At 53.6% G+C, this 25,835-nt stretch overlaps 2 gene segments (V, D, J or C); both read right to left on the reverse strand.

The window, feature by feature from the left end:
- LOC102176353 overlaps nucleotides 1-25,835 on the reverse strand; it is a 460,158-nt gene that overhangs the window by 416,478 nt on the left and 17,845 nt on the right.
- Nucleotides 2,972-12,320, reverse strand: LOC102172893. The segment is given in 3 exon segments: nucleotides 2,972-3,309; nucleotides 3,419-3,456; nucleotides 12,270-12,320. Coding segments are annotated over 3 exon segments (393 nt in total).

Here is a 25,835-nt window from a genome sequence, read left to right on the forward strand (position 1 = left end):
GCAGAGAGGGAGGCCGGCTGAGTTAGCAGAGGCTGGGAGAGGGAACCTGCAGACACAGACACAGGGGAGATGGGGCAGGAGCTGCAGGAAAGAGTCCCAGAGTCTGCGCCCCAGGGGCTGATGAGGCTGGGGGCTGAGCCCTGGTGCCCGGGGCCTGTGCCTACCTCTGCAGAGAGAGAGGAGACCAGCAGGAGAGGAGTCCAGGCCACGGTGCTCACAAGACCCTGGTCCCCACAGTGGGGCTGGGCTGCCCCAGGCCTCCTTTTCTCCCTCAGCCTCTGCCAGAGGAGGGGCTGCCATGCAAATGAGGGTCCACCCAGGGCCCGCCCAGTCCCTCCCTGAGTCCTGCTCCTAGAGCTCCTCTCACAGCCCAGACTCAGAGGTAGAAGGGGCTTCCCCCCTAGGGAGCCCGTGGGAGGAAGCCCCTGCTGAACCACACAGGTCCCTGCTCAGGGGGCTCTGCAGCCGGAGAGGACACAGGGCTGAGGCCCCGCGGGAGCTCAGGCCCCGCCCCCAGCCCAGCTCCTGCACTGAGTGAAGCTCCCTGAGCAGCTGTGCAGGGACTCCCAAGGCAGTCCCACAGCGCCCCCTGCCGGTCACGTGTGGGGAAAAGCTTGTAGTAAAAGGGGATAAAATTCATACTTTTCTAAAAAGGTACAGCATTGGCTCTAGCAGAGAAAAAATTTAAAAACAGATTAAAATATTTAGAAAAACATAGAACATTTTATCATGAAATTACTCCACAAATAGAAACAATGCATCTTTATTTACCATATGTAACATACTTCAGCAATAGATTTTTTTTCTGCATACATATTTTTTAACATGAAAAACATGAAAAATTTGTAGTTCTTTGAGGAAGCAGTTAAAGTGCTGTACATACAACTCACACACAAAACACATAAAAGGGAAATTTCCAGGTCTTCCCTGTGGTCCAGTGTTTAAGGTTCTACTTGCCAGTGGAGGAGACACGGCTTTAGTACCGGGTCCGGGAAGATTCCACATTTCGTGGAACAGCCAAGCCCCAGAGCCCCAACTACAGAAACTCAGTCACCTGGAGCCTGTGCTCTGCAAAAAGACAAGCTACCTCAAGGAACAGCCTGCAAACCGAATGAGGGGTAGCTAGAGCTCCTGCCACCAGAGAAAGCTGGAGAGCAACGGAGACCCAGCAAAGTAAAAAATAAATAAAGTAATTAAAAATTTTAAAAGAACAGGAAAACAGACAATATTATTGTCAGATACAACCTGGCGCTTGCCAAGAGCATTTGCCAAGGACTGAATACCAGCCAGGACATGTGCCGACTGCCTCTGCCGCTGCACAGCGGAGCTTCCACACTGCAGGACAGTTCAGGGTGGAGAGCGAGGCACTCGGTGCTCCAGGGAAACCAGTGGAACAGGTCCCTAGGCAGTTAGATATTTTCAAGGACTGATTTCATGATCCTAATGCTTGCATCTTTTCATGTCTGGAAAATTACTAAATTCCTTCCCTGCTGGCCACGGGCCTCTCCTCCAACCCCTGAGATGTCCCAGGCCCCATGCAGAGTAGACCATTGGACAGCAGGCTTGCAGATGGCACCCCCAGGGGAGTGGGCTGAGGGGCCTTTCTAGGTCCTCCCTGGGCACAGGGATGCTCTCACACTGGGACTCTTGTTTCTATGGAAACCGACCATATTCCACAATGTGCATCTCTGTTAACTGTGACCCCACGGTCCAGCCCCGCCTGCTGTGCAGACCCTGCACGTGTGTGTGACAGGGCACTGACAGGGAGCGGCAGGGCACACACGTGGTGACATGTGGTGCTGTGCGATCCCACGTGGGGGTGAGGCCAGGAGCTCAGGACTTGGGGTCACTTCCTCCTGGCCTTCTGAAGCCCCTTCAGAAGTGAGCAGCAGGGCTGCCCTCCCAGCTGAGCAAGAACAGTCAGCCTCGTCCTCGGGCTGGAGCCCAGAGATGGTCAGGGGGCCCTGCCTGACCCAGAGCCCGAGAGCCTGGCTGAGACTCGGGGGGCCAGTTGTGACTCCTGTGGTCAGGGGTTTGTGGACCCCCCAGTTGCTGCTGCAGCCAAGCTGCTGCCCAACATTACTGGGGTTTCCAGTGCAGGTTGAGTGTGGCTCGCTGTCTGTGGGCAGAGTCCTGGGCAGGTGGACCGACCCTGGCTGAGTCCCCTCTGGCTGGGCCCTGGACACCCTGCCTGTGAGGGGACAGAGGAGGCTGAGAGCAGGACCTGCTCCCTGTGCGGGAGAGAGCGCAGAGGGCAGTGTGGGCCTCCCAGGGCTGAGATGAGCTCAGGCAGATCCCCCAACTCAGACCCTCAGATTAAGACAAAGAGACCCTAGTCCCCAGTGATGGGGAGACACTTTCTGTTTCCTTTGAGACCATCTCATTGGAATGTGCTGCTGGCAAGATTTTGAGGACAGAAAGGAAAGAGGAGCCTCCACGCCCAGCAGGTACCTCCCCACCCCACATGACCTGGGCTCAAGGTGGAGCAGCAGCAGAAGGTTCAGCAGAGCCTGAGCAGGAAGCCCCTGGGTTGCCCCGGCTCCCCCAGGGACACGGGAGTCCTGGTCTAGTCCCCGCAGGCCTGGAGCCCTGGGGGAGCCTGAGAGGGGCTCACAGGAGAGGCAGGAGCAGCAGCCCGGGCCCCAGCTCCGCCAGGGACGGCCGAGGAGCTGAGGGTCCTGAGTCAGACACAGCTGGACGCTGCCTCTCTGGTTCTGACCCGACCGTCATGGACTCTGTCCACCAGGACCCGCCTCTGGCATTCAGGGCCTTCAGCTCAACTTCAGATATTCATATAAAATGTGGTTGGCCGAAAGCAAAGCCTTGGTGAGGGGGCAGAATGAAGAAGATCTGAAAATATTTCCTGGACCAAATCCTTCGTGTCGGGCTCAGACCACAGTTTTAAATCAAACAGACCACAGAAGTGGCTGCTGGGGCAGAGGCCCATGTCTGAGGAGAGCAGGTTTTTGTCTCACTTCCCCCTGGCCTGGAGCACTGTGCTATAACTGTAACCACTCTGATAAGATGAACAGTAATAATCCGCCTCATCCTCAGCCTGGAGCGAGCTGATGGTCAGGGTGGCTGTGTTCCCAGACCTGGAGCCGGAGAATCGGTCGGGGACCCCCGAGGCTCGACTGGTTGCACCATAGATGAGGAGTTTGGGGGCTGATCCTGGGACCTGTTGGTACCAGCCTACATAATTGCCAGTTCCAACGTTGCTGCTGCTTCCAGAGCAGGTGATGAAGACCCTCTGGCCCGGGGACCGGGACACGGAGGACGGCTGAGTCAGCACAGCCTGGGCCCAGGATCCTGGAATGGGGAGAGACAGAGATGGTGACTCGGGGGTCCAGGCATGATAGCGGGGAGCAAGGCCCGTGAGTCTTCCCAGGGCCCTTCCCGTGTCCCCACATCCAGTCACCTGTGCAGAGAGTGACCAGGGTGAGGAGCAGAGGGGACCAGGCCATGGTGGACACGGTCAGGGCGTCCTGCCTTCAGTGGCCCCGCAGCTGAGCAGAGCGTCCCCACCCCGCTCCTGCCCCTCTTCATAGCCTGAGAGGGGGCGGGGCCTTTCATGCAAATGACCCCCCCACCCCCCACAATGCTCTGATCCCCTCTGGGACCTGGCTCAGCTTCCTGTGCCTGAGGGAGGCCAGTGTGTGATCAGGGGCGGGGGTTGCCTGGGGTTTGGGTGTGGGATGTAAAAGCTGGAAATCCTGATCTTAAAGCACCAGAATGTACCACGGGGCTGGTCTCTGCTCTCACGACCCCCACCCCCCCCACCACACACGCTTAGGAAAGGCCTTGGAACATCCCCTGGTGTCCTTGCCCAAGCACACATCCTGACCTGGTGATAGAGCTCCTGGAGTCAACTTTCCCCAAAGTGGTTTTGTAATTATACCCCTCAGGATGTGTTTCAATGGACAACAACAGCCAACTGTAGCTTACCCCGTAGCGCATGTGAGTGTTACACTGTGGATGTGTGACTTTGAGATTTTAAATGAACCAAAATGTGTTCATGGATTAGTAAAAATGTAAGGTCGTCACTTAAAATAGATGCCTAAATTGAACTGAAGAAAATGTTGTTGTTAAGTCACTAAGCTGTGTCCACTCTGGCTCTGTTTTAATTCCGCATTGCCATGGTACTATTTCTAAAACACCATTTTCCTTGTAGCCTCTGTTCTCTAAGGTAATTTTAAAGACCTTTCTGACACGTACGGCTTCTCCACTGGGGGGTTTTATGTCGCAGCAGGACGTTCTCTCTGTGAAACAGGGCAGGCTGAGTTATCAGAGCCATGGATGGTCGCAGATCTGAGACGAGACACAGGACAGGACAAGGCAGGTCAGCTGTTCTCGGGAATCTCAGGACGTGACCATGGGGAGCAAACCTGACTTAGGCGTGGTCCTGACAGAGCTGCAGTGCCGGCCCCGGGGGCAGAGCCCCAGGACAGGGCTGCTTTCCCAGCCCAGGCCCCGCAGCTTCTCCCGGGCTCACTGTGCATAAAGTCAGTCCCACAGGCAGCTGAGCACAGACGCTCCTCAGCCAGGAGTCATCTCCAGGTCTCAGGACCAGGGCTCTCTCCCCTCCTGACTCCTCACTCGATGGGCACACAGGATGGAGTGTGAGGATTCAGGGGATAAATCGGCTACTAGAGGGGTTCATGGATCCCCTGGGAAACCAAGGGGACCCCGGGGAGGAGCACGGAGCAGACGAGCAGGGGTCACTAGCTGAGCGCCAGAGATCTGAGGCTTCTCCAGAAGGAAGGGTTAGACAGGCTCAAGGAGGGGCCGAGGAAGTGAGTGTTTCAGGAAGATCTGGAGACACGGCCATGATCTTCCGACAGAGGGAGCTGGCTCCTGACCATGGAGATCATGGTCTACAGACCTACACGGTCACTGGAGGTCTGTAGGAAAGAGAGAGGCCCAGGACTGGGAAGGAGAGTCGTGAGTGAGGGGAGCGGGAGGGCGGGCTGTGAGCAGAGATGAGGAGGAGCGGGCGCAGGCTGAGGGTGCACGGGGTGGGCTCTGGGGGCTCCTCCCCTCCTCTCTTTCTGGGAAGAGGGTGGGGACTCATGACCCCCGTGACCCCTTCACCCTCCAATTCTGGGGTGCTCGGCCCCGGGTGCAGCTTCACTCTCCAGGAGGAGGCCTGGGGGCCGCGGCTCTGAGTCTGTCCCCTGAGAGGAAGCACCTGCTGTCACGTGCCACAGTCAGGCCGCTGAGGCCAGGGAGCAGGGCCAGCTCAGGGGACCATGTCGGAGTGTTTCTGCTGCTGCTAAGTCGGTTCAGTCCCGTCCGACCCTGTGCGACCCCATAGACAGCAGTCCACCTGGCTCCCCCGGCCCTGGGATTCTCCAGGCAAGAACACTGGAGTGGGTTGCCATTTCCTCCTCCAATGCGTGAAAAGTGAAAGTGAAGTCGCTCAGTCGTGTCCGACTCTTCGAGACCCCATGGACTGCAGCCCACCAGGCTCCCCGTCCCTGGGATTCTCCAGGCGAGAGTCCTGGAGTGGGGTGCCATTGCCTTCTCTGGTGCGTTTGTTGAGGGGTTGCCGGTTCCAGCAGGTGCACAGCGCCCCCTGGTGACGCACTCGGGGAACGGTCAGGGTGGTGGCGTGATGAGCAAGCTGCCGCTCAGTTGCTTGGTTCTCAGTCCTGTCTTGACTCTTCTGCGACCCCATGGACTGTAGCCCACCAGGCCCGTCTGTCCATGGGCTTCTCCAGGCAAGAACACTGGAGTGGGCTGCCGTTTCTTGCTGCAGAGGATCTTCCCACCCCAGGGACAGAGCCCACAGTCTCCTATGTCCCTTGCATTGGCAAGTGGGTGTCTTCACCACTCGTGAAAACGGGGAAGCCTTTGAAGAAGGAGCGGCTGCCTTTTTTTCCTGTTATCAAATACTTTGTCAGAGACCAAAAAATGAATCAAATAATAAATATTACGTGTCTTTGATAGTGTACAGAGGATTCTTTTTTATTTTCACCCATTGTATTTTCAAGTGATTTTGACTATCTTGTTCCCATGATTCATTTTTTTCCCCTTCCATTTATCTCCTTCTCCTTTGGACCCAAAAGTGTTTGTATGTGCTCATCAAATAGATTTGATGACTTGTGCCTAAAAGCATCTGTCCCCTGTTTCATCATCTCAGGCCTCTCACCATTGATGTCCGTGCCGTCTCACTTCCCTTCCACACTCAGTTTCCTGGTTCTTGCATATAAGTGACAGTTTTTACCTGGATCCTGGACTGTGTGGAAATTGCTTGAAGGAAACTCTGGGTTCCATTTCCTCTTCCTTTGAACAGGAGATGCTTCTGTGGCGGAAGCTCAGGGATGTGCGTTCGCTGCCCAGGGACCCAGCAAGGGTGGCACTGACCCCCATTCTCTGTGCTGCTGACTCCGACCTGGGAACCGGGGGCACCTGTGTGAGCAGCTCCGTCATCCAGGGGCGTGTGCCCACCCCCTGTGTGCTGCTGCCCTCGGGAGGGGAGTCGGGCTGAGGGGGCAGCTGGGCTGCACTCACGGGACACCCTAGTTCTGCTGGGTTCCTGTGGCCTCAGGGACTCCAGGAAGGGAGGGGCAGACGCCTTGCCCTGGGCGCCCCGTGGCTGAGGGGGAAGCAGGTCTTTGTCTGCCTTCTGCTCTGGCCTGAAGCAGCTGGTGCAAACTTTCAAGCCATCAGCCCATGAGAAGCAGCAATAATCAGCGTCATCCTCAGCATGAACTGCAGGTGGTCAGAGAGGCCGAGCTGCCAGACTTGGAAGACCAGAGAATGCGATCCTGGACCCCTGAGGATCTTTAGCCATTTCCATAGGTCTAGGAGTCTGGGGGCCGATCCTGGGAGCTGTTGGAACCAGCTCACATGATAACCCCCGGTTGTTGTTGCTGCTTCCAGTGCAGGAGATGGTGACCCTCTGACCCAAAGTTCGGGAACAGGGTGGCTGAGTCAGCACAGCCTGGGCCCAGGATCCTGGAAAGAGGGAGAGACAGAGATGGTGACTCTGGGGTCCAGACTCAAGAGCAGGGAGCAGGGCCCGTGTGTCTTCCCAGGACCCCTCCCCTGTCCCCGCATCCAGTACACCTGATGCAGAGAGCGCCCAGGCTGAGGAGCAGAGGGGACCAGGCCATGGTGGACATGTCAGGGCGTCCTGCCGTCTGTGGCCCCACAGCTGAGCAGAGCGGCCCCACACCGCTCCTTCCCCTCTTCATAGCCCTGAGAGGGAGGGTCCATTCATTCAAAGGATCCTGTGCATCACACTGACCCCTCCCGGGCCCTGAGGGCGGCCAGAGGGTTGTCAGGGGTGGGGCTCTGTGGGTCTCAGGAGGGGGAAGGTCACAGCTGGGAGCCCTGAGCAGAGGCCACCAGGCCTTGTCAGGGAGCTCTGTCGGGGGGCCCAGCTCTGCCTCCCTCCACCCACCTTCAGGAATGGACCCTGAGTGCCCCCCGCCCCTTGTCCAGGCCCAGACACACATCCTGTGACCTGGAGACCAGAGCCCTCAGGGACAGACCCCGTCCCCTGCTCCGTGCGCTGTCCCCTCTTTAGCACCAGGCCAGGTGCCCCTTCTGTGTCCCCCTGAGCTCAGGGCCATCGTGGGCTCCCCTCAAATCCTCAAGGCGAGTCTGTCCACGGCTTCCACGACTGCTCAGGGGTCAGGACCGAGGGCCGTCTGAGATACAAATTCCTCTCGGATCGGGACCAGGTCAGGGCAGTGCCAGCCCCGGAGCGGGAAGGTGGGTCTCCTTCTGGGCAGGACAGCAGGGTCCCTCCTCTGTGGGCCTCCTCCCTGGTGGGCAGGGCCCTCCTTCCTCTGTGCGTCCCCTCAGCCCTGAGGAAGAGGGGGCGCTTCTCTGAGGAGGGGTGACAGTGTGGAGAGAGGCCTGAGATGGGACTCTGCGTTCCTAAATGCTGCATCTTTCCTGTGTGTGTGAACTAAAGAGCCTCTTGCTGAAAGTGAAAGAGGAGAGTGAAAAAGTCGGATCAAACCCAACATTAGGAAAACTGAGGTCATGGCACCTGGTCCCATCACTTCACGGCAAACAGGTGGGGAAACTGGAAACTAATAGACTTGACTCTTGGGCTCCAGAATCACTGCAGATGGTGACTGCAGCCATGGAATTGAAAGGCGCTTGCTCCTTGGAAGAAAAGCTATGGCCAACCTAGACAGCATATTAAGAAGCAGAGACATTACTTTGCCAACAAAATTCTGTCTAGTCAAAACTATGGTTTTCCAGTAGTCATGGAAAAGTTGAGAGTTGGACTATAAAGATAGCTGAGCGCCGAAGAAATGTTGCTTTTGAACTCTGGTGTTGGAAAAGACTTTTGAGAGTCCCTTGGACTGCAAGGAGATCCAACCAGTCCAGCCTAAAGGAAATCAGTCCTGAATATTCATTAGAAGGACTGATACTGAAGCTGAAGCTCCAATACTTTGGCCACCTGATGCGAAGAACTGACTCATTGAAAAAGACCCTGATGCTGGGAAAGATTGAGGGCAGGAGGAGAAGGGGACGACAGAGGATGAGATGGTTGGATGGCATCACCAACTCAATGGACATGAGTTTGAGTAAACTCCGGGAGTTGGTGATGGACAGGGAGGGCTGGCGTGCTGCAGTCCATGCGGTCACACAGAGGTGGACACGACCGAGCTACTGTAGTGAACATAACTTACTGTGTATAAAGCTTTCCACACGCTGGACCCTGTGCCCGTGTCCTGCTTATAAAGTGACCCCTCCTGGGCGTCTCTCCTGCAGGCACAGGGCACCGGCTGCAGGGAGCAGGCCTGGGGATGCTCCTGGCAGTTGTTATTGAGACTCTGAAGGGCTCTGAGCAGCATGTGTCCCCAGGGATCCTGACACATAATAGCTCTTAAGACCAACTGTCCCAAATGGCAGGTTAGAGAAGGTAGAGGTCGAAGTGATTGGTTGGAAAAAAACAGTTGACGGTAGCTTGCCCTGCGCTGGTAAGGTGTTACGCTCTGGGTGCGTGAGAGTTTAAAAGAACCAAAATGTGGTAATGGATCAGTGAAAATCTACAGTCATTCCTTAAAATCTGTGCATGAATTAAACTGATGGAAAATCTATGTTCTCTCTTAATTTTTCCTTCACAAGGGCACAGTTTTGGAAAACTAATTATCATTGTAAGTTCTTTTTTTAATTAAAAAATTCTTTTGAAATGACTTGATAGGTATCCTAGCAAATTTTAAATATTATCCAGTAAAAATATTTTTACGAAGATATTTGCATTCTTAACTCTTTTGGACTTTGAGTGAGGCAGGGCTAGAACCAGCTCTTTCTGCCACATATTGCGTCTCCCCTGGGGAGTGCTTATCTCTGAGCAGCCTGGGAAACAGGGCAGGCTGAGGTATGGGAGCCATAGGTCCGCCTCAGAGCTGAGCTGAGGGAACGTGCGTGACAGGTCAGGTCTGCTGACCTCGGACCCTCAGAAGTGACCATAGGAAGATAAGCTGAGATAAAGGGGGTCCAGGCAAGGCAGCAGTGAGAGCCCTGGCCGGGAGGGGATGAGCTGGGGTCACCCCTGGAGTCTGGAGACCTGAGGCTTCTCTGGTGGGAGGGCTAGAGGGGCTGCAAGGGAGGACAAGGAGGTGAGCGTCTGGTCAGGGAAGACGGGAAACCGCCCCACACCTGAGAGTGACGCTGGTCTGGAGGAGGAGGTCGCTGGTGAAGGGTTGTAGAGAGGAACCCAGGACTGGGGAGGAAAGTCACGGATCAGAGGGGTGCTCTTAGGAAAGAGCAGGGGAGGAGCAGAGGAGGCCGCGGGGAGCGGGAGGGGTGCAAGGGGTGGGCTTGGGGGCCACTGGCCTCCTCTGCTCCTGGGGAAGAAGGTGGGGCCGGATGATGCCCTGAGCCCATCACCCTCCATGTGTGAGTCCTGGGCCCCGTGTGCAGCTTCACTCCCAGCAGGAGGCCGGGGGTTCGGGCTCTGGGTTTGTCCCCTGAGAGGAAGCACCTGCTGTCACGCCCAGCTCAGTCCAGTGAGCCCTGGTGCAGGGTCAGGGGACCATCTGGTGTGTTCCGGGCCGGCCAGTTCTGAGCAGGTGCACAGCGCCCCCTGGTGATGCGCTCGGGGAATGGTCATGGTGGGGAAAGTGAGGAAGGAAGGGCTGCCCTATATTCTTCCATTGGCAGGACTGATGCTGAAGCTGAAACTCCAGTACTTCGGGCACCTCATGCGAAGAGCTGACTCATTGGAAAAGACCCTGATGCTGGGAGGGATTCGGAGCAGGAGGAGAAGGGGACGACAGAAGAAGCGATGGCTGGATGGCATCACCGACTTGATGGACGTGAGTCTGAGTGAACTCCCGGAGCTGGTGATGGACAGGGAGGCCTGGCGTGCTGCGATTCATGGGGTCGCAAAGAGTCGGACACGACTGAGTGACTGAACTGAACTGCACTGAACTGAAGGAACTGAAACAACCCCAGGCTGCATCCACTACTTATGCGGGAAGGGAAGGCATGGAACACGTGTTTTGTTTTGTTTTGTTTTTTCATTTTAAGAAAAAAGTCATCAATGTGTCAAGACCTTAGCATGTTATATTGTAAAAGCACCAACTATTCTCATATTGGAGTCTGGTGACAATAATTTGTGGAAACCCCACAAATCAGGAGCAAAGTGAATTTAATCACCATAACAAGAATTCAACATTGTGTGGCAAGTGTTAGACAAAGATACTGAACGGGAAGAATCAATGGGGGATCTTAGCAGTGAGGGCCACGGAGAGGCAGTAGTTCCAAAAGACCCGAATGGAAGACGCACCTTAGATGCTCCCGTGTTGGTGCAGCAGTAACCGAAGTAATCTCCCCTGTGAAGAAAAAGCACAGGCGTTCACGCTGAGGGCCGATCAGAGGCGTCAGAGCTCTAGAAACTCCAGGCAATGGGCAGATGCCCCAGTGATGGAGATTAAAGGCTCCCGAGTCAGAGTTCAGGTCTGAGATGACCTCAGTCAGACCCCAACCTCAGCCCCTGAGCTTCAGGGCAAAGAGACACTGTGTCCCTAGTGATGGGGACATGAACTTCCTGTTTCCTTTGAGACCTTCTCCTGGGAATGGGCTGCTGGAGGGACTTTAAGGACAGAGAGGACAGGAAGAGGCTCCACACCCAGGCAGAGCCCCTGGATGATCCAGAGTCAGGGTGATAGCAGCAGCAGCACAGGTCAGGCCAGACGCTGAGCAGGAAGCCACTGGGCGGCCCCACCTCCCCAGATGGAAAGGAGTCCTGGTCTAGTTCCACAAGCCTGGAGCTCTGGGGGAGCCTGAGAGGCTGTCACAGAAAAGGAAGGAGCAGCATCCTGGGCCTCAGCTCAGCCCATAGATGGCCAAGGAGCCCCAGCTTCAGATTTGAGACCTGGAAAATGAGCAGAGACCCCGAGACCTGAAATGGAGCAGGGATCCCCAAGGGTCCATGACTAGCATCAGAGAGAAGGAGAGCTGTTGGGACCAGCACACATACTGGACACGCTGAAGAGTCCAGAATCAGACAGGACTGTCCTGTGATTCTCTGGTTGTGGCCTGACCCATGGAGGACTCTATCCCCAGGGAACCCGCCCTTGGCACTGGGGATTTCTGCTCAAGTTGAGAAAATCAGACAATGTGCTGCTGCCAAAGAAAGTTGGAGAAGGGGTGAATTAAGAAAGATGTGAAGAGATTTTTCTGGATCAAGTTCCCTGGTGTGACTCTGGACCCAGTCTTAGGCCAAACAGACAAATGAAACAGCTGCCTTTGCAGAGGATGTTTCTGCCCCCAGAGCCCCGACTCTGAGAGGACAGCAGGTTTTTGTCTCACTTCCCCGCTGGCCTGGAGCACTGTGCCATTATAGCCACTGCTGTCATAAGATGCACAGTAATAATCGGCCTCGTCCTCAGCCTGGAGCGAGCTGATGCTCAGAGTCGCTGTGTTGCCAGACCTGGAGCCGGAGAATCGGGCGGGGACCCCCGAGGCTCGACTGGTTGCACCATAGATGAGGAGTTTGGGGGCTGATCCTGGGACCTGTTGGTACCAGCCCACATAATTACCATATCCAACGTTGCTGCTGCTTCCAGAGCAGGTGATGGAGACACTCTGGCCCAGGGACTTGGACACGGAGGATGGCTGAGTCAGCACAGCCTGGGCCCAGGATCCTGGAAGGGAGAGAGACAGAGATGGTGACTCTGGGGGCCACACAGGAAAGCAGGGAGCAGGGCCCATGTATCTTCTCAAAACCCTTCCCCTGTCCCCGCATCCAGTCACCTGTGCAGAGAGCAACCAGGGTGAGGAGCAGAGGGGACCAGGCCATGGTGGACATGATGGCGTCCTGCCGTCTGTGGCCCCAAAGCTGAGCAGAGCGTCCCCACACCGCTCCTGCCCCTCTTCATACCCTGAGAGGGGGCGGGGCCTCTCATGCAAATGACAGTCCTCCCCGCCCCACCCCCCAGCTCTCTGACCCCCCAGCTCTCTGACCCCCCAGCTCTCTAAACCCCCAGCTCTCTGAACCCCACCCCTGCTCTCTGACCCCCCCAGCTCTGTGACCCCTCCCTGGGCCCTGGCTCCTGTCCCTGTGCCTGAGGGGGGCAGGGTGTGGACTGGGTCGGGGCTGTAGGGGCCCAGGGCCGGGAGGTCCCATCCAGGAGCCCTGAGCACTGGTTGCCTGGCAGTGCCAGGGCCTGGGCCCAGCTCTCACCCCACTACCCAGCTCAGGAATGGCCCTCGCGCGCCCCCTGGTGTCCAGGCCCGGACACGCTCCCTGTGCCCTGGTGAGCGGAGCCCTCAGGGACAGCTCCTGCCCCTGCCCTGGGCACTGTCCCCGCCTCAGAGCCAGTTAGGGGCCTCCTCTGTGTCCGCTGTGACCTCAGGCCCCCTGTGTGCTCCCCTGAGGCCCCTCAGGCTGAGTCTGTCCACGTCTCCCTGGGCTGCTCGGGGTCAGGACTGAGAGGGCTTCCGGGGCACGGGTTCCTCTCCATCAGGATCAGGTCAGGGCAGTGCTGGCCCCGGGGAGGCCCGTCCCCTTCTGGGCAGGAGAGCGGGTCCCTCCTCTGTGGGTCCCCTCCCTGGTGGCCGGAGCCCTGCTTCCTCTGTGCTTCCCCTCAGCCGTGAGGAGGGGGCTCTTCTCTGTCGAGGTGGGAAGGTGTAGGGGGAGAGGCCGGGGGTGGGACTCTGGATTCCTGAGTGTCTGGATCTTCACTGTGTGAGGCTTTCCACACGGTGCACTCCCGTCGCTGTGTCCTCTCTTACGAAGTGACCCCTACTGGGCGTCTCTCCTGCAGGCACAGGGCACAGGCTGCAGGGAGCAGGGCTGTGATCCTCATAGTACTTTTCACTGAGACTCTGAAGGGCCTGAGCAGCGTCTGTTCCCAGGGAGCCTGACATGTGGTGGGTGGTAGGACCAGTCGGCCCAGTCAGTGGGTCCGAGAGGATACAGTTAAGGGGAAGTCTGTCTGGAGAAGAATGGCCCGACTGTAGTCTGTCCTGCGCTGCACGAGTATGTTACACTGTAGGTGTGACTGTGAGACTTTTATAAATATGTATTTATCTGTTTGTCTGGGTGGTGTCTTCACTGTGGCTTGTGGTATCCTAGTTCCCCAACCAGGGATGAAACCAGGCTGACTGCACTGGGATCGTGGAGTCTTAGCCACTGGACCCCCTGGGATTCCCTGAGACAGTAAATGTGTGAAACTATGTTAATGGATTAGTGAAAATTGTAAGGTCATTACTTTAAATACGTGCATGAGTTTAATTGAAGGACGATCTATGCTTATTTCAATTTTTCATTGACAAGAGTTCCATATCTGAAATATAATTATCTTTGTAAGTTTATTTTCTGATTTGAAAATTTTTATTAAAATTAAGTAAAACTTAATTTTTACAGAGATATTGCATTATTAATTTTGGGGTTTCTGATTGAAGCAGAGCAGGTATCAGCCTCTTTCTGCCACTTAGAGCATCTCCACTGCAGGATTTTATTCTCTGATTAGGAAGATGTGTGTAAAAACGTGGCAATCTGAGCGATCAGAGCCATGGGTGAGTCTCAGATCTGAGATGAGGGGCAGTACGTGACAGGTCAGATCCGTTGTTCTCTGGAAGCTCGGAAGTGGCCGCAGGAGGTTAACTGGAGTTAGACACGGTCCAGGCAGAGCAGCAGGGACAGCTGCATGAGGGAGGGCACAGGGCCGCTGTGGGCCTGAAGCCCCTGGTGAATACCAGTGTTTGGGTGACAGGAGCAATCATAATCAGCCTCATCCTGAGTCTGCAGCCCAGAGATGAGCAGGAGCCCTTCACTGGCTGAGGCAGCCTTGGATCCAGAGAAGTGACTGGGGACCCCGGAGGCCTGGGGCTTATTGGAGTCTGACTTGAACACCAGGAGTCCTGGAGAGGGCTCCCTGGCTTCTGCTGGAAACAGGATATTTGCTAGCCACCAACATTGGCCCACTGTGCAGGGTGCAGTCTGGGAGTCTGGCTGATGCTCCCGGAGATGCCCAGAGGGAGGCTGGCTGAGTCAGCACAGGCTGGGAGAGGGAACCTGCAGACACAGAACAGGGGGGAGATGGGGCAGGAGCTGCAGGAAAACCATCGAAAAAGCCGGGATATCACACTTTCCTGGGCTTCCCTGGGGGTTCAGCTGTCAAACAACCTGCCTGCAACACGGGAGACCTGGCTTCCATCCCTGGATCGGGAAGATCCTCCGTAGAAGGGAAAGGCTGCCCACTCTAGGATTCTGGCCAGGAGGATTCCATGGGCTGGACAGTCCGTGGTTTCACCAAGAGTCGGGCACGACTGGGAGACTTTCACTTTCACATCATACTTTCCTAGGAAGGTACTACTTTGGTCTCGTAAAAATGTAAGTAAAGAGATTACTTTTTTCCAGGAAAACCTGGAAATTTTATCATTGAATTACTCCACAAAAGACATAATATATACTTATTTACCAGAAATATCTAACAAAATAGCTAGCAAACTCCAGCAACTACTTTGTTCCCATAGATTTGCTTGGTATGTTTATTTTATAAAACATTGTGAAAGATGTAAAATTTCCTAGTTCTTTGAGAAAGCAGTTTAAGTGGTGGACATTCACCTGAAAATAAAACACATAAGTGGAAAGAGTATAAATCACTCTGGTTAAATAGCGATCCAAATACTCTAAAGAAAAAGTTAATACAGTAATTCCATTATCAGATCAAGTGTGTTTCCATACACATTTGCTTTCTATGAAGACATTTAAAAACTAAATTGAACACCAATAATAGCAAAAACCACAGTAACACAGGAACAAAAAACACACTTGTAATATCCTGATACACACTCATCACACACACCTAACTGCACACAGGTCGCCCTGCGGGGCCCCTGCCCACAGCTGTGCCCTGTCCTCTGCACAGACTCTCCCAGGAGCCACTTCTACTTGGAGACACATTCTGACTCCTCATGTTTCCACATCTTCTCTCTGACCCACACTTGGCAAAGACTCCACATGGGTGAGAAGGAGGGACCAGAATCTGAACTGGCTGGTTAGGTTACCAGGAGCAGAAGCCCCCAGGGGACAGACCTCAGAGGGGACAGGGCCCCACCCCCAGGGAGGGCAGTTTGCACAGGCTCCTGGATCTCTGAGTGGTTTCCCTCTTTTCTGGCCTGGCACTCCCTCTGGGACTCTGCTGGCACCTCCTCCTGGCCCTGGGCACCTCCTCTGGCCCCTGGGATGTCCCAGCCTCCAGGCAGAGTGCTTGACCTAGAAAACGCGGCGGAAGCATAGAAGCTGGTCACTTGGGTGATCTGTTAATATGGGGCAGACACACATCATAGTGGACAGGGATGCGGGTTTTCTTTCATACACACTTGTCACTGGGTAAAAAATTCTGTTGAAATTACAAAAATCCTTGAAGAGCAGCCTCGTGAGTCCCCTATATCCTCACCCAGTATCGACCCTCTTCAGCGTGATTTCCCTCTTTCAATCTTCCACTCCCCTTAGCCCTCATCTTCCTTCATCACTGGAAGGCAGGAGAGCCCTCGGCACCATCACTTTCCCTGGGACACTCTTTACTACGTATCGCGTGTGCACCCGAGCAACCGATTCCAACCCCTGTCAGAGGATCCATCTGCTGTTTATTTTCCCCAGTGGTGAGCTAAGCGAAGGCTGTGTGTGCTGAGCCGCTTCAGTCATTTGCAACGCTTTGCGACCTCATGGACTGTAGTCCACTAGGCTCCTCTGTCCATGGGATTCTCCAGGCAAGAATACTGAAGTGGGTTGCCATGGGATATTCCCGACCCAGAGATCGAACGCACGTCCCTTACATCTCCTGCAGTGGTAGGCGAGTTCTTTGCCACTCGCTTTCCCACCTGGGAAGCTCCACATGAATGTTGTACAGACTGACAAAGTGGGGGATCAGGGGATCCTGTTCTGCAGCTTTGAAGTTCACTACATCATATGTGTCACTGAACTTTGGTCTAGAGTGGCTTACATTTTACAGACCTGGGGAACATTTGCTGTGGACCAAGACCAGGAAGGTTGTGCAAAGACAGACCTTCCTCCCAGATGGGTGCTGAGTTATGAGAATACTTGATGAGGTGGAAACTCTCGAGGCAGGTCAGGAGGCACCCTCTAAACTGTGGGTCTGGTGATGGGAGGGGAGGGGGGGCCACCACTGGGGTTTCTGTCTCACTTCCCTGCCCATGTCACTGTGGGTTACAGGAAGCTGCTCCCACTGCCATGGTCTGCCCCACAGATGTAGTCAGCCTTGTCCTCCTCCGGGATGTTCTAGAAGGTCAGGTACCCTCAGGCCAGAGCCCGAGCCTGAGAAGCAGTCAGAGATCCCATCCCACTTGTCCAGCAACACCACTGGTGCCCACTCGCATCAGGAAACAGGGACCCCTCCCTGGGACCTTCTGGTGCCAGCCCACATGGTAGCTGCTGTAGTCGCCGCTCAGGGTGCAGGTGAGCTTGGCCGAGGCTCCACAAGGCGGCTGCATCAGCACAGGCTGGGAGAGGGACCCTGAAAGCACAGCACCCTGTATGTCCTGAGGAAGGACAGGGAGGTACCTTTGCTGCATGTGGTGGGGGTGGTCAGGGAGGGGGAGTCAGGGTGCTGAGGGCTGTCCTGACCTGTGCAGTGAAGGAGGGGCATCAGGAGGAAGAGGGGAGTCCAGGCCATGGTGCAGCCGCCCCGGAGCTCTGCTGAGGCTGCTACTGCCCGTCTCTCATGCCCCCACCCCAGGAGAAAGGGCCCCTCATACAATGTGCCCCTGTCCTCTGACCCACCAAACCCCTCCCTGAGTTCTGTGTGTTGCCCAGGGTTCAGTATCACATCTGGGAGGGTGACCTGAGCTGGGTCTGTCCTGGGGTTCCGCAGGGACACAGAGAGGACCCATACCTGAGAGTTTGATTGCTGAGGCTTCTGCACAAGGGAGACGTCGGAGGGGTTCAAGGGGAGGACGAGGAAGTGAGGGTCCCGTTCAGGAAGATCGGAAAACATGTCCACGACTTTTGACAAAGTGAACTTGATCATGCTGGAGGGGGTCACGGGGTACAGGGTTGTAGAAAGAACGGAGGCCAGGACTGGAAGGAAAGCCATGAGTCAGAGGGGAAGGGGCAGGGGAGGGAGGCTGTTAGGAAAGAGCTGAGGAGGGGCAGGAAGAGACTGAGGGGAGCCGAGGGGTGCGTGGGACGGGATCTGGGCATTGCTCCCCTCCTCTGATCCTGGGGAAGAGGGTGGGGCCTCATAAACCCTTGAGCCCAAAACCCTCCAGCTCTCACTCATGGGCCCCCTTTGCAGCTTCACTCCCAGCAGGAGGCCTGGGGGTTCAGGGCTCTGAGTCTGTCCCCTGAGAGGACGCACCTGCTGTCACGTCCACCTCAGGCCAGTGAGCCTGGGGACGCATGCAGTCAGGGGACCATCTGTTGTGTTCAGGCTTTGCAAGTTCGGAGCAAGTGCACAGCGCCCCCTGGTGACGTGCTCGGGGAATGATCATGGTGGGGAAATTGCGAGGAAGGAGGGGCAACTGCCTTTACTCAGGTCATCAAATACTCCAACAACGAAAAAATTCATTAAATGACAATAAGTATCACACGTCTTTGAGCTCAACAGATGAGTTTCCTTTTTACTTTCACCTGTTGTATTTCCATGTTTCTGCCTACTGTGTTCTCGTGGTGGTGCTGGTTTAGTTGCTAAGCCGCATGCCCCACTCTTGGGACCGCCATGGTCTGTAGCCGCCAGGCTCCTGTGTCCACGGGGCTCTCCAGGCAAGCACACTGGAGTGGGCTGCCATTTCCTTCTCCAGGAGATCTTCCAGACCCAGGAATCGAACCTGGGTCTCTTGCATTGCAGGCGGATTCCTGCATTGCAGGCGGATTCTTTACGGACTGAGCCATGAGGGAAGCCCCACTTTGTTCTCGTAACTGTATTTTTTGCATTTATTTCCCTTTCCCTTTTCCCCCAAAGTGCTTATGCTTCCTCATGAAATAGATTTGATGATTGTTCACTACAAATATCTGTCACCTGATTTTATCATCTGAGTCGTCTCAGCATTGATGTCTATGTAAGTCTCTTTTCCCATGGTTACTGATTTTCCTGGTTCTTGGTATCAGTGATATTTTTTACTAGATCCTGGACTTTGGGGATGAGAGAGTCATTTCCTAGGTAGGTTGATAAGAAGTCTAGGGGTCCCCAAGGAGAGAGGGTTCTGGAAGTCTCAAGGAGGAAGAAAGGACAAACTCTTATTTTCCTCTACATTCTTTACGATTATATAACAATAATGTATCCTGCCAGAGGACAGTCTCTGGATGAAACCTTCTGGCTAACCCTGTTATCTTAAAATGTAAATTATGGGAGTAGGTCTGGTCTTTACAAGGATTATATAACAATAATGTATCCTGCCTGAGGACAGGCTCTGGATTAAACCTTCTGGCTAATCCTGTTATCTTAAAATGTAAATTATGGAAGTAAGTCTGGTGAGGTCTTTACAACCTCCAGACATTCTTTGGATTCATTGGAGTATATCACTCCATTGCTAACACTAGCAAGGGGGTACTCTTTCTACCCTCTTCTGATGCCTATGTCAGAAGCTTTCTCTGTCTCTTTGATACTTTAATAAAAGTTTATTACACAAAAGCTCATCTCTGGCCCTGGATTGAATTCTTTTCTTCCTGAGGCCAAGAATCCCGGTGTCTTTGGGTGGTTCAGCAACAACCTTTCATGGAGATTACATGAAGCAACTTGTTGGGACCAGCCCAATAATGAACCAACCTGGGGGAGCAGTGCCGCAGAAGAATAAGGAAAATAATGCCATTCGCAGCCAAAGCCCAGATCCCGATCCTTGCCTGCTTTTACTGTTGACTTCCACTTCCTTAATCTTGCTCAAGAGACATCTGTTCTTTACAATCTCAGATTGGGAATGAGGACACACAACACACCGTCCTTCAGGCCTTTCGTGACTTTGTTTAGCCCTTCGGCTAGTGACCCCCTTTCTCAGCAACTCCCTCAAGGCTCTGGAACAGTCACTGATGGTTTTCATCAGTCACATCAGTACCTCAACATCTTGTTTTCAAGATGTCTTTCCAAGATGTACTTTTAACGACTCCCAGCCCTTCACCTGGGGTTGATGGGAAAGTCATTCTTATTTTTCAAAGTTCAGTTCAGTTCAGCCGCTCAGTCGTGTCCGACTCTTTGCCACCCCATGAATCGCAGCACGCCAGGCCTCCTTGTTCATCACCAACTCCCGGAGTTCACTCAGACTCACGTCCATCGAGTTCGTGATGCCATCCAGCCATCTCATCCTGGGTCGTCCCCTTCTCCTCCTGCCCCCAATCCCTCCCAGCATCAAAGTCGTTTCCAATGAGTCAACTCTTCGCATGAGGTGCCCAAAGTACTGGAGTTTCAGCTTTAGCATCATTCCTTCCAAAGAAATCCCAGGGCTGATCTTCAGATTGGACGGTTGGATCTCCTTGCAGTCCAAGGGACTCTCAAGAGTCTTCTCCAACACCACAGTTCCAAAGCATCAATTCTTCGGTGCTCAGCCTTCTTCACAGTCCAACTCTCACATCCATACATGACCACTGGAAAAACCTTAGCCTTGACTAGATGGACCTTGGTCGGCAAAGTAATGTCTCTGCTTTTGAATATACTATCTAGGTTGGTCATAACTTTTCATCCAAGGAAAAAGCGTCTTTTCATTTCATGGCTGCAGTCACCATCTGCAGTGATTCTGGAGCCCCCCAAACTAAGGTCTGACACTGTTTCCACTGTTTCCCCATCTATTTCCCATGAAGTGATGGGACCGGATGCCGTGATCTTCGTTTTCTGAATGTTGAGCTTGAAGCCAACTTTTTCACTCTCCTCTTTCACTTTCATCAAGAGGCTCTTTAGTTCCTCTTCACTTTCTGCCATAAGGGTGGTGTCATCTGCATATCTGAGGTTATTGATATTTCTCCTGACAATCTGGATTCCAGCTTGTGCTTTTTCCAGTCCAGCATTTCTCATGATGTACTCTGCATAGAAGTTCAATAAGCAGGGTGACAATATACAGCCTTGACGTACTCCTTTTCCTATTTGGAACCAGTCTGTTGTTCCATGTCCAGTTCTAACTGTTGCTTCCTGGCCTGCATACAGATTTCTCAAGAGGCAGGTCAGGTGTTCTCTTTCAGAATTTTCCACAGTTGATTGTGATCCACACAGTCAAAGGCTGTGGCATAGTCAATCAAGCAGAAATAATGTTTTTCTGGAACTCTCTGGCTTTTTCCATGATCCAGCGGATGTTGGAAATTTGATCTCTGGTTCCTCTGCCTTTTCTAAAACCAGCTTGAACATCAGGAAGTTCACGGTTCACGTATTGCTGAAGCCTGGCTTGGAGAAATTTTGAGCATTACTTTACTAGCATGTGAGATGAGTGCAATTGTACGGTAGTTTGAGCGTTCTTTGGCATTGCCTTTCTTTGGGATTGGAATGAAAATTGACCTTTTCCAGTCCTGTGGCCACTGCTGAGTTTTCCAAATATGCTGGCATGTTGAGTGCAGCACTTTCACAGCATCATCTTTCAGGATTTGAAACAGCGCCACTGGAATACCATCACCTCCACTAGCTTTGTTCATAGCGATGCTTTCTAAGGCCCACTTGACTTCACATTCCAGGATGTCTGGCTCTAGATGAGCGATCACACCATCATGATTATCTGGGTCGTGAAGCTGTTTTTTGTACAGTTCCTCTGTGTATTCTTGCCACCTCTTCTTAATATCTTCTGCTTCTGTTAGGTCCATACCATTTCTGTCCTTTATCGAGCCCATCTTTGCATGAAATGTTCTCTTGGTGCCTCCAATTTTCCTGAAGAGATCTCTAGTCTTTCTCATTCTGTTGTTTTCCTCTATTTCTTTGCATTGATCACTGAGGAAGGCTTTCTTATCTCTTCTTGCTATTCTTTGGAACTCTGCATTCAGATGCTTATATCTTTCCTTTTCTCCTTTGCTTTTTGCTTCTCTTCTTTTCACAGCTATTTGTAAGGCCTCCCCAGACAGCCATTTTGCCTTTTTGCCTTTCTTTTCCATGGGGATGGTCTTGATCCCTGTCTCCTGTACAATGTCACAAACCTCATTCCATAGTTCATCAGGCACTCTATCTATCAGATCTAGTCCCTTAAATCTATTTCTCACTTCCACTGTAGAATCACAAGGGATTTGATTTAGGTCATACATGAATGGTCTAATGGTTTCCCCTACTTTCTTCAATTTAAGTCTGAATTTGGCAATAAGGAGTTCATGATCTGAGCCGCAGTCAGCTCCAGTCTTGTTTTTGCTGGCTGTATAGAGCTTGTCCATCTTTGGCTGCAAAAGAATATAATCAATCTGATTTCGGTGTTGACCATCTGGGGATGTCCATGTGTAGGTCCATGAATCCAGGCAAATTGGAAGTGGTCAAGCAGGAGACGGCAAGACTGAACATCCACATTCTAGGAATCAGAGAACTAAAATGGACTGGATAGGTGAATTTAATTCAGGTGACCATTATATCTACTACTGTGGGCAGGAATCCCTTAGAAGAAATGGAGTAGCCATCATGGTCAACAAAAGAGTCTGAAATGCAGTACTTGGATGCAATCTCAAAAACGACAGAATGATCTCTGTTCGTCTCCAAGGCAAATCATTCAATATCACGGTAATCCAAGTCTATGCCCCAACCAGTAACGCTGAAGAAGCTGAAGTTGAACAGTTCTATGAAGACCTACAAGACCGTTTAGAATCAACACCCAGAAAAGAAGTGGCGGCTGCGTGGGTGCAGGAGGCCCGAGAGGAGCCACTCTACGTTCAGGAGCAGAAAACCAGGCCCCAAATAAAGGATGTTCGTGGTCACCAGGCAGAGATGTACACTCAGGCTGAGAAGCTCTGAGGGCGGCCCTGGGGCCTCGCGGCCCACCTCCCACCCCGTCTTTGTCACCACTTCTGCGGCAGCCTTTCCTGGGAGAGGCAGGAGAAGGAACCGCTGAACTGAGCCCGGTCTTTCGCCCTCACCGAGCTTGAAGCCCGCCCAAGGCTCCCTCGGGGTGGACCCGTGCCCCGCTCCCCGCCGCTCCCCAGCCTCCTCCACAGCGGGCCCCTCACCGTGGCCGGCTCCTGGTCGCCTTCCGCAGCAGCTGCAGACTGCGCGACTGGGTGTCTGTAACTCGTGAGTCTGATGCCCACACATGAAGTGTGACCTCACACGCACGGCAGAGGGGCCTTTACACACCTCTCTGTGTCCTGGGTTACACTGCTTTGCTTTCCGCATCCTGGCACCTCCTGGTGAAGATGAGGACGTGGGTGTCAGCCAGGGATGAAGCCTCCAGCCAGTGTTTCAACACGGCTGGGATACCCCTGAGGAACTGGGGTCGTCTCTCGGGTCGCCGTGTCCAGTTCAGGGAAATGGAGGAAATGATAGTAATTCAGATGGGGCTGACAGTGAGGGTGGGTGGGGGAGGGTGCGTCCACAGCGAGTGCCCAGCGGTGCCCACAGCAAGCCCACAGGGAGGCCTGCTCAGCTGCGGAGGATCAGGGGGCAGGAATTCACACCAAATCCAAAGAAGATATTTAGGAGCCAACTGTGGGCCAGTTCCGAGCCTCTGAGGCACTAGGGGAGCACAGAGGAAGCCCTGCCTGCGGGCCCCAGACTGTTCCTTCTCCCCAGAGTAAAGGCTCCGATCCTGACACTCCTCCAGCCCTTCCTGCTCCACACTCACCTCCATCACACACACACGCACACACACAGACACACCCACCCCTCTATATACACCTCCATCACACACACACGCACACACACAGACACATCCACCCCTCTATATACACCTCCATCACCCACACGTCCAGACACACACCTCTATCAGACACACACACACCTCTGTATACACCTCCATCACCCACACGTCCAGACACACACCTCCATCACACACACACACACACACCTCTATCACACACACACACACACACACACACACACACCCCTCCATCACACACCTCCATCACACACACACACTCACCTCCATCACACACACACGCACACACACAGACACACCCACCCCTCTATATACACCTCCATCACCCACACGTCCAGACACACACCTCCATCACACACACACACACACACACCTCTATCACACACACACACACACATACACACACACACCCCTCCATCACACACCTCCATCACACACACACACACACCTCCATCACACACACACACACACCTCTATCAGACACACACATACACCCCTCCATATCACACACACACACACCCCCATCTCACACACACACACACACCACACACACTCTATCACACGACACACCACCCTCTATCACACACACACCACCTATCCACATTTTATCACACACACACACCTCTATCACACACACACACCCACACAACACACACCCACCCCTCTATCACACACACACACATACACACACCCTTCCATCACACACCTCCATCACACACACACACACACACCCCTCCATCACACACACACACTGCTCCATCACACACACACACACAACACACACCTCCATCACACACACATACACACCTCCATCACACACACACACACACATACACACACCCCTCCATCACACACCTCCATCACACACACACACACACCTCTACCACACACACACCCCTCCATCACACACACACACCGCTCCATCACCCACACACACAGACACACACCTCCATCACACACACATACACACCTTCATCACACACACACACATACACACACCTTTCCATCACACACCTCCATCACACACACACACACACACACACCCTTCCATCACACACACACACTGCTCCATCACCCACACGCACAGACACACACCTCCATCACACACACACATACATACCCCTCCATCACACACCTCCATCACACACACACACACCTCCATCACACACACACATATCCCTCCATCTCACACACACACACCCACACACCTCCATCTCACACACACACACACACCCCTCCATCTTACACACACACACACAGACACACACCCCTCCATCATACACACACACACACACACACACACACACACACACACACCCCTCCATCACACACACGTCAGGACCAGGCGCCAGGGCACTGAGGACAGATTCTGGGGGACATGATGACACCTCCCTCTTTCTCACAGATGCGGAATCTCCCAAAAAGCTCTTCTCCCCAGAGAGGGGCCCTGGAGACGGTGGGTCCTGGGAAGTGACATCACAGGCTGTGCCATCGCCACACTCTGCGCCTCCCTCATTCACTGGGGTGCCCTCAAAGCTCCCCCACTGAGTCTAGGGCCTGTCTGCCCTTCCTCACAGGGGCCCCTGTGCCCACAGCCGCCCCTTCACCCACCCCAGTGGCTGCTGTTTACCCAAATCACAGACACAAACTCTTTCAACGCCCCTGTTTGATGGGTGAGTTTAGGGAATCGAGGTGAGGCGGGGAGACTAAGAGTTTGCCCCCCAGGAGGGACCAGGAGGAAGCATCTCCCGGCATCCACAGTGACCTGTGAGCAGGGACCCAGGCCAGGCCCGAGAGGACATCCTGCTGAGTGCCCATCACACACAGAGACCCACTCATCGAGACCTAGTAGTTGGTGGGGGCGGAGGTCACACAGCAGGTGCCACCCACAGTGCAGACCCTGGGGAGACCCACAGCGCCCCTTATAACCCCCCAGACCCCATCTCTTGGTGGAAGTGGTGCTGGGCCTTGGTTGATGCCAGCTCACACTCAGCCCAGGAACATACACAGCCGTGCCCTGTGTTATGAGCACAGCAGGGATAGACACTGGCTGTCCAGCTTCTCAGGGAGCAACACTTTCCAAAATCAAATATGCATACATACACGCATACATATATATACACATGCATATGTACATTTAACAATCTACCAATATGGTCATCAATAAAATTCACAGACATTTAATATGGCATTTTAAAATAGTAAAACCATGTCAGATTGATTAATTGAAGACCAAAATTAAAATAGCCTGGAAGTCTGGGACAACTTTCAGAGAGCACGAGCTGTCTGGGACAATATCAGACTTGCAGGCTTTCAAAGCTTCTTTTCCATGATTAGCTTTAGTGCTATGACTGTGAGCTGCTAAGTCGCTTCAGTCGTGTCCGACTCTGTGCGACCCCATAGACGGCAGCCCACGAGGCTCCCTCATCCCTGGGATTCTCCAGGCAAGAACACGGGAGTGGGTTGCCGTTTCCTTCTCCAAAGACTGTGAGCACGTGGTGTATAATCAGATCAGCGCGTGTTCTGTGGGTCAGGCTATTGTGCACATGTAAAGAAATGGACAAGTATTATTTTACTTTCCATCATCAAGTTAATGAAACTGAGTATGTCTCTTAAAACTCTTTGAACAAGAAGGG

The sequence above is a fragment of the Capra hircus genome, chromosome 17, assembly GCF_001704415.2.
Source record: "Capra hircus breed San Clemente chromosome 17, ASM170441v1, whole genome shotgun sequence".
Lineage (NCBI taxonomy): Eukaryota > Metazoa > Chordata > Mammalia > Artiodactyla > Bovidae > Capra > Capra hircus.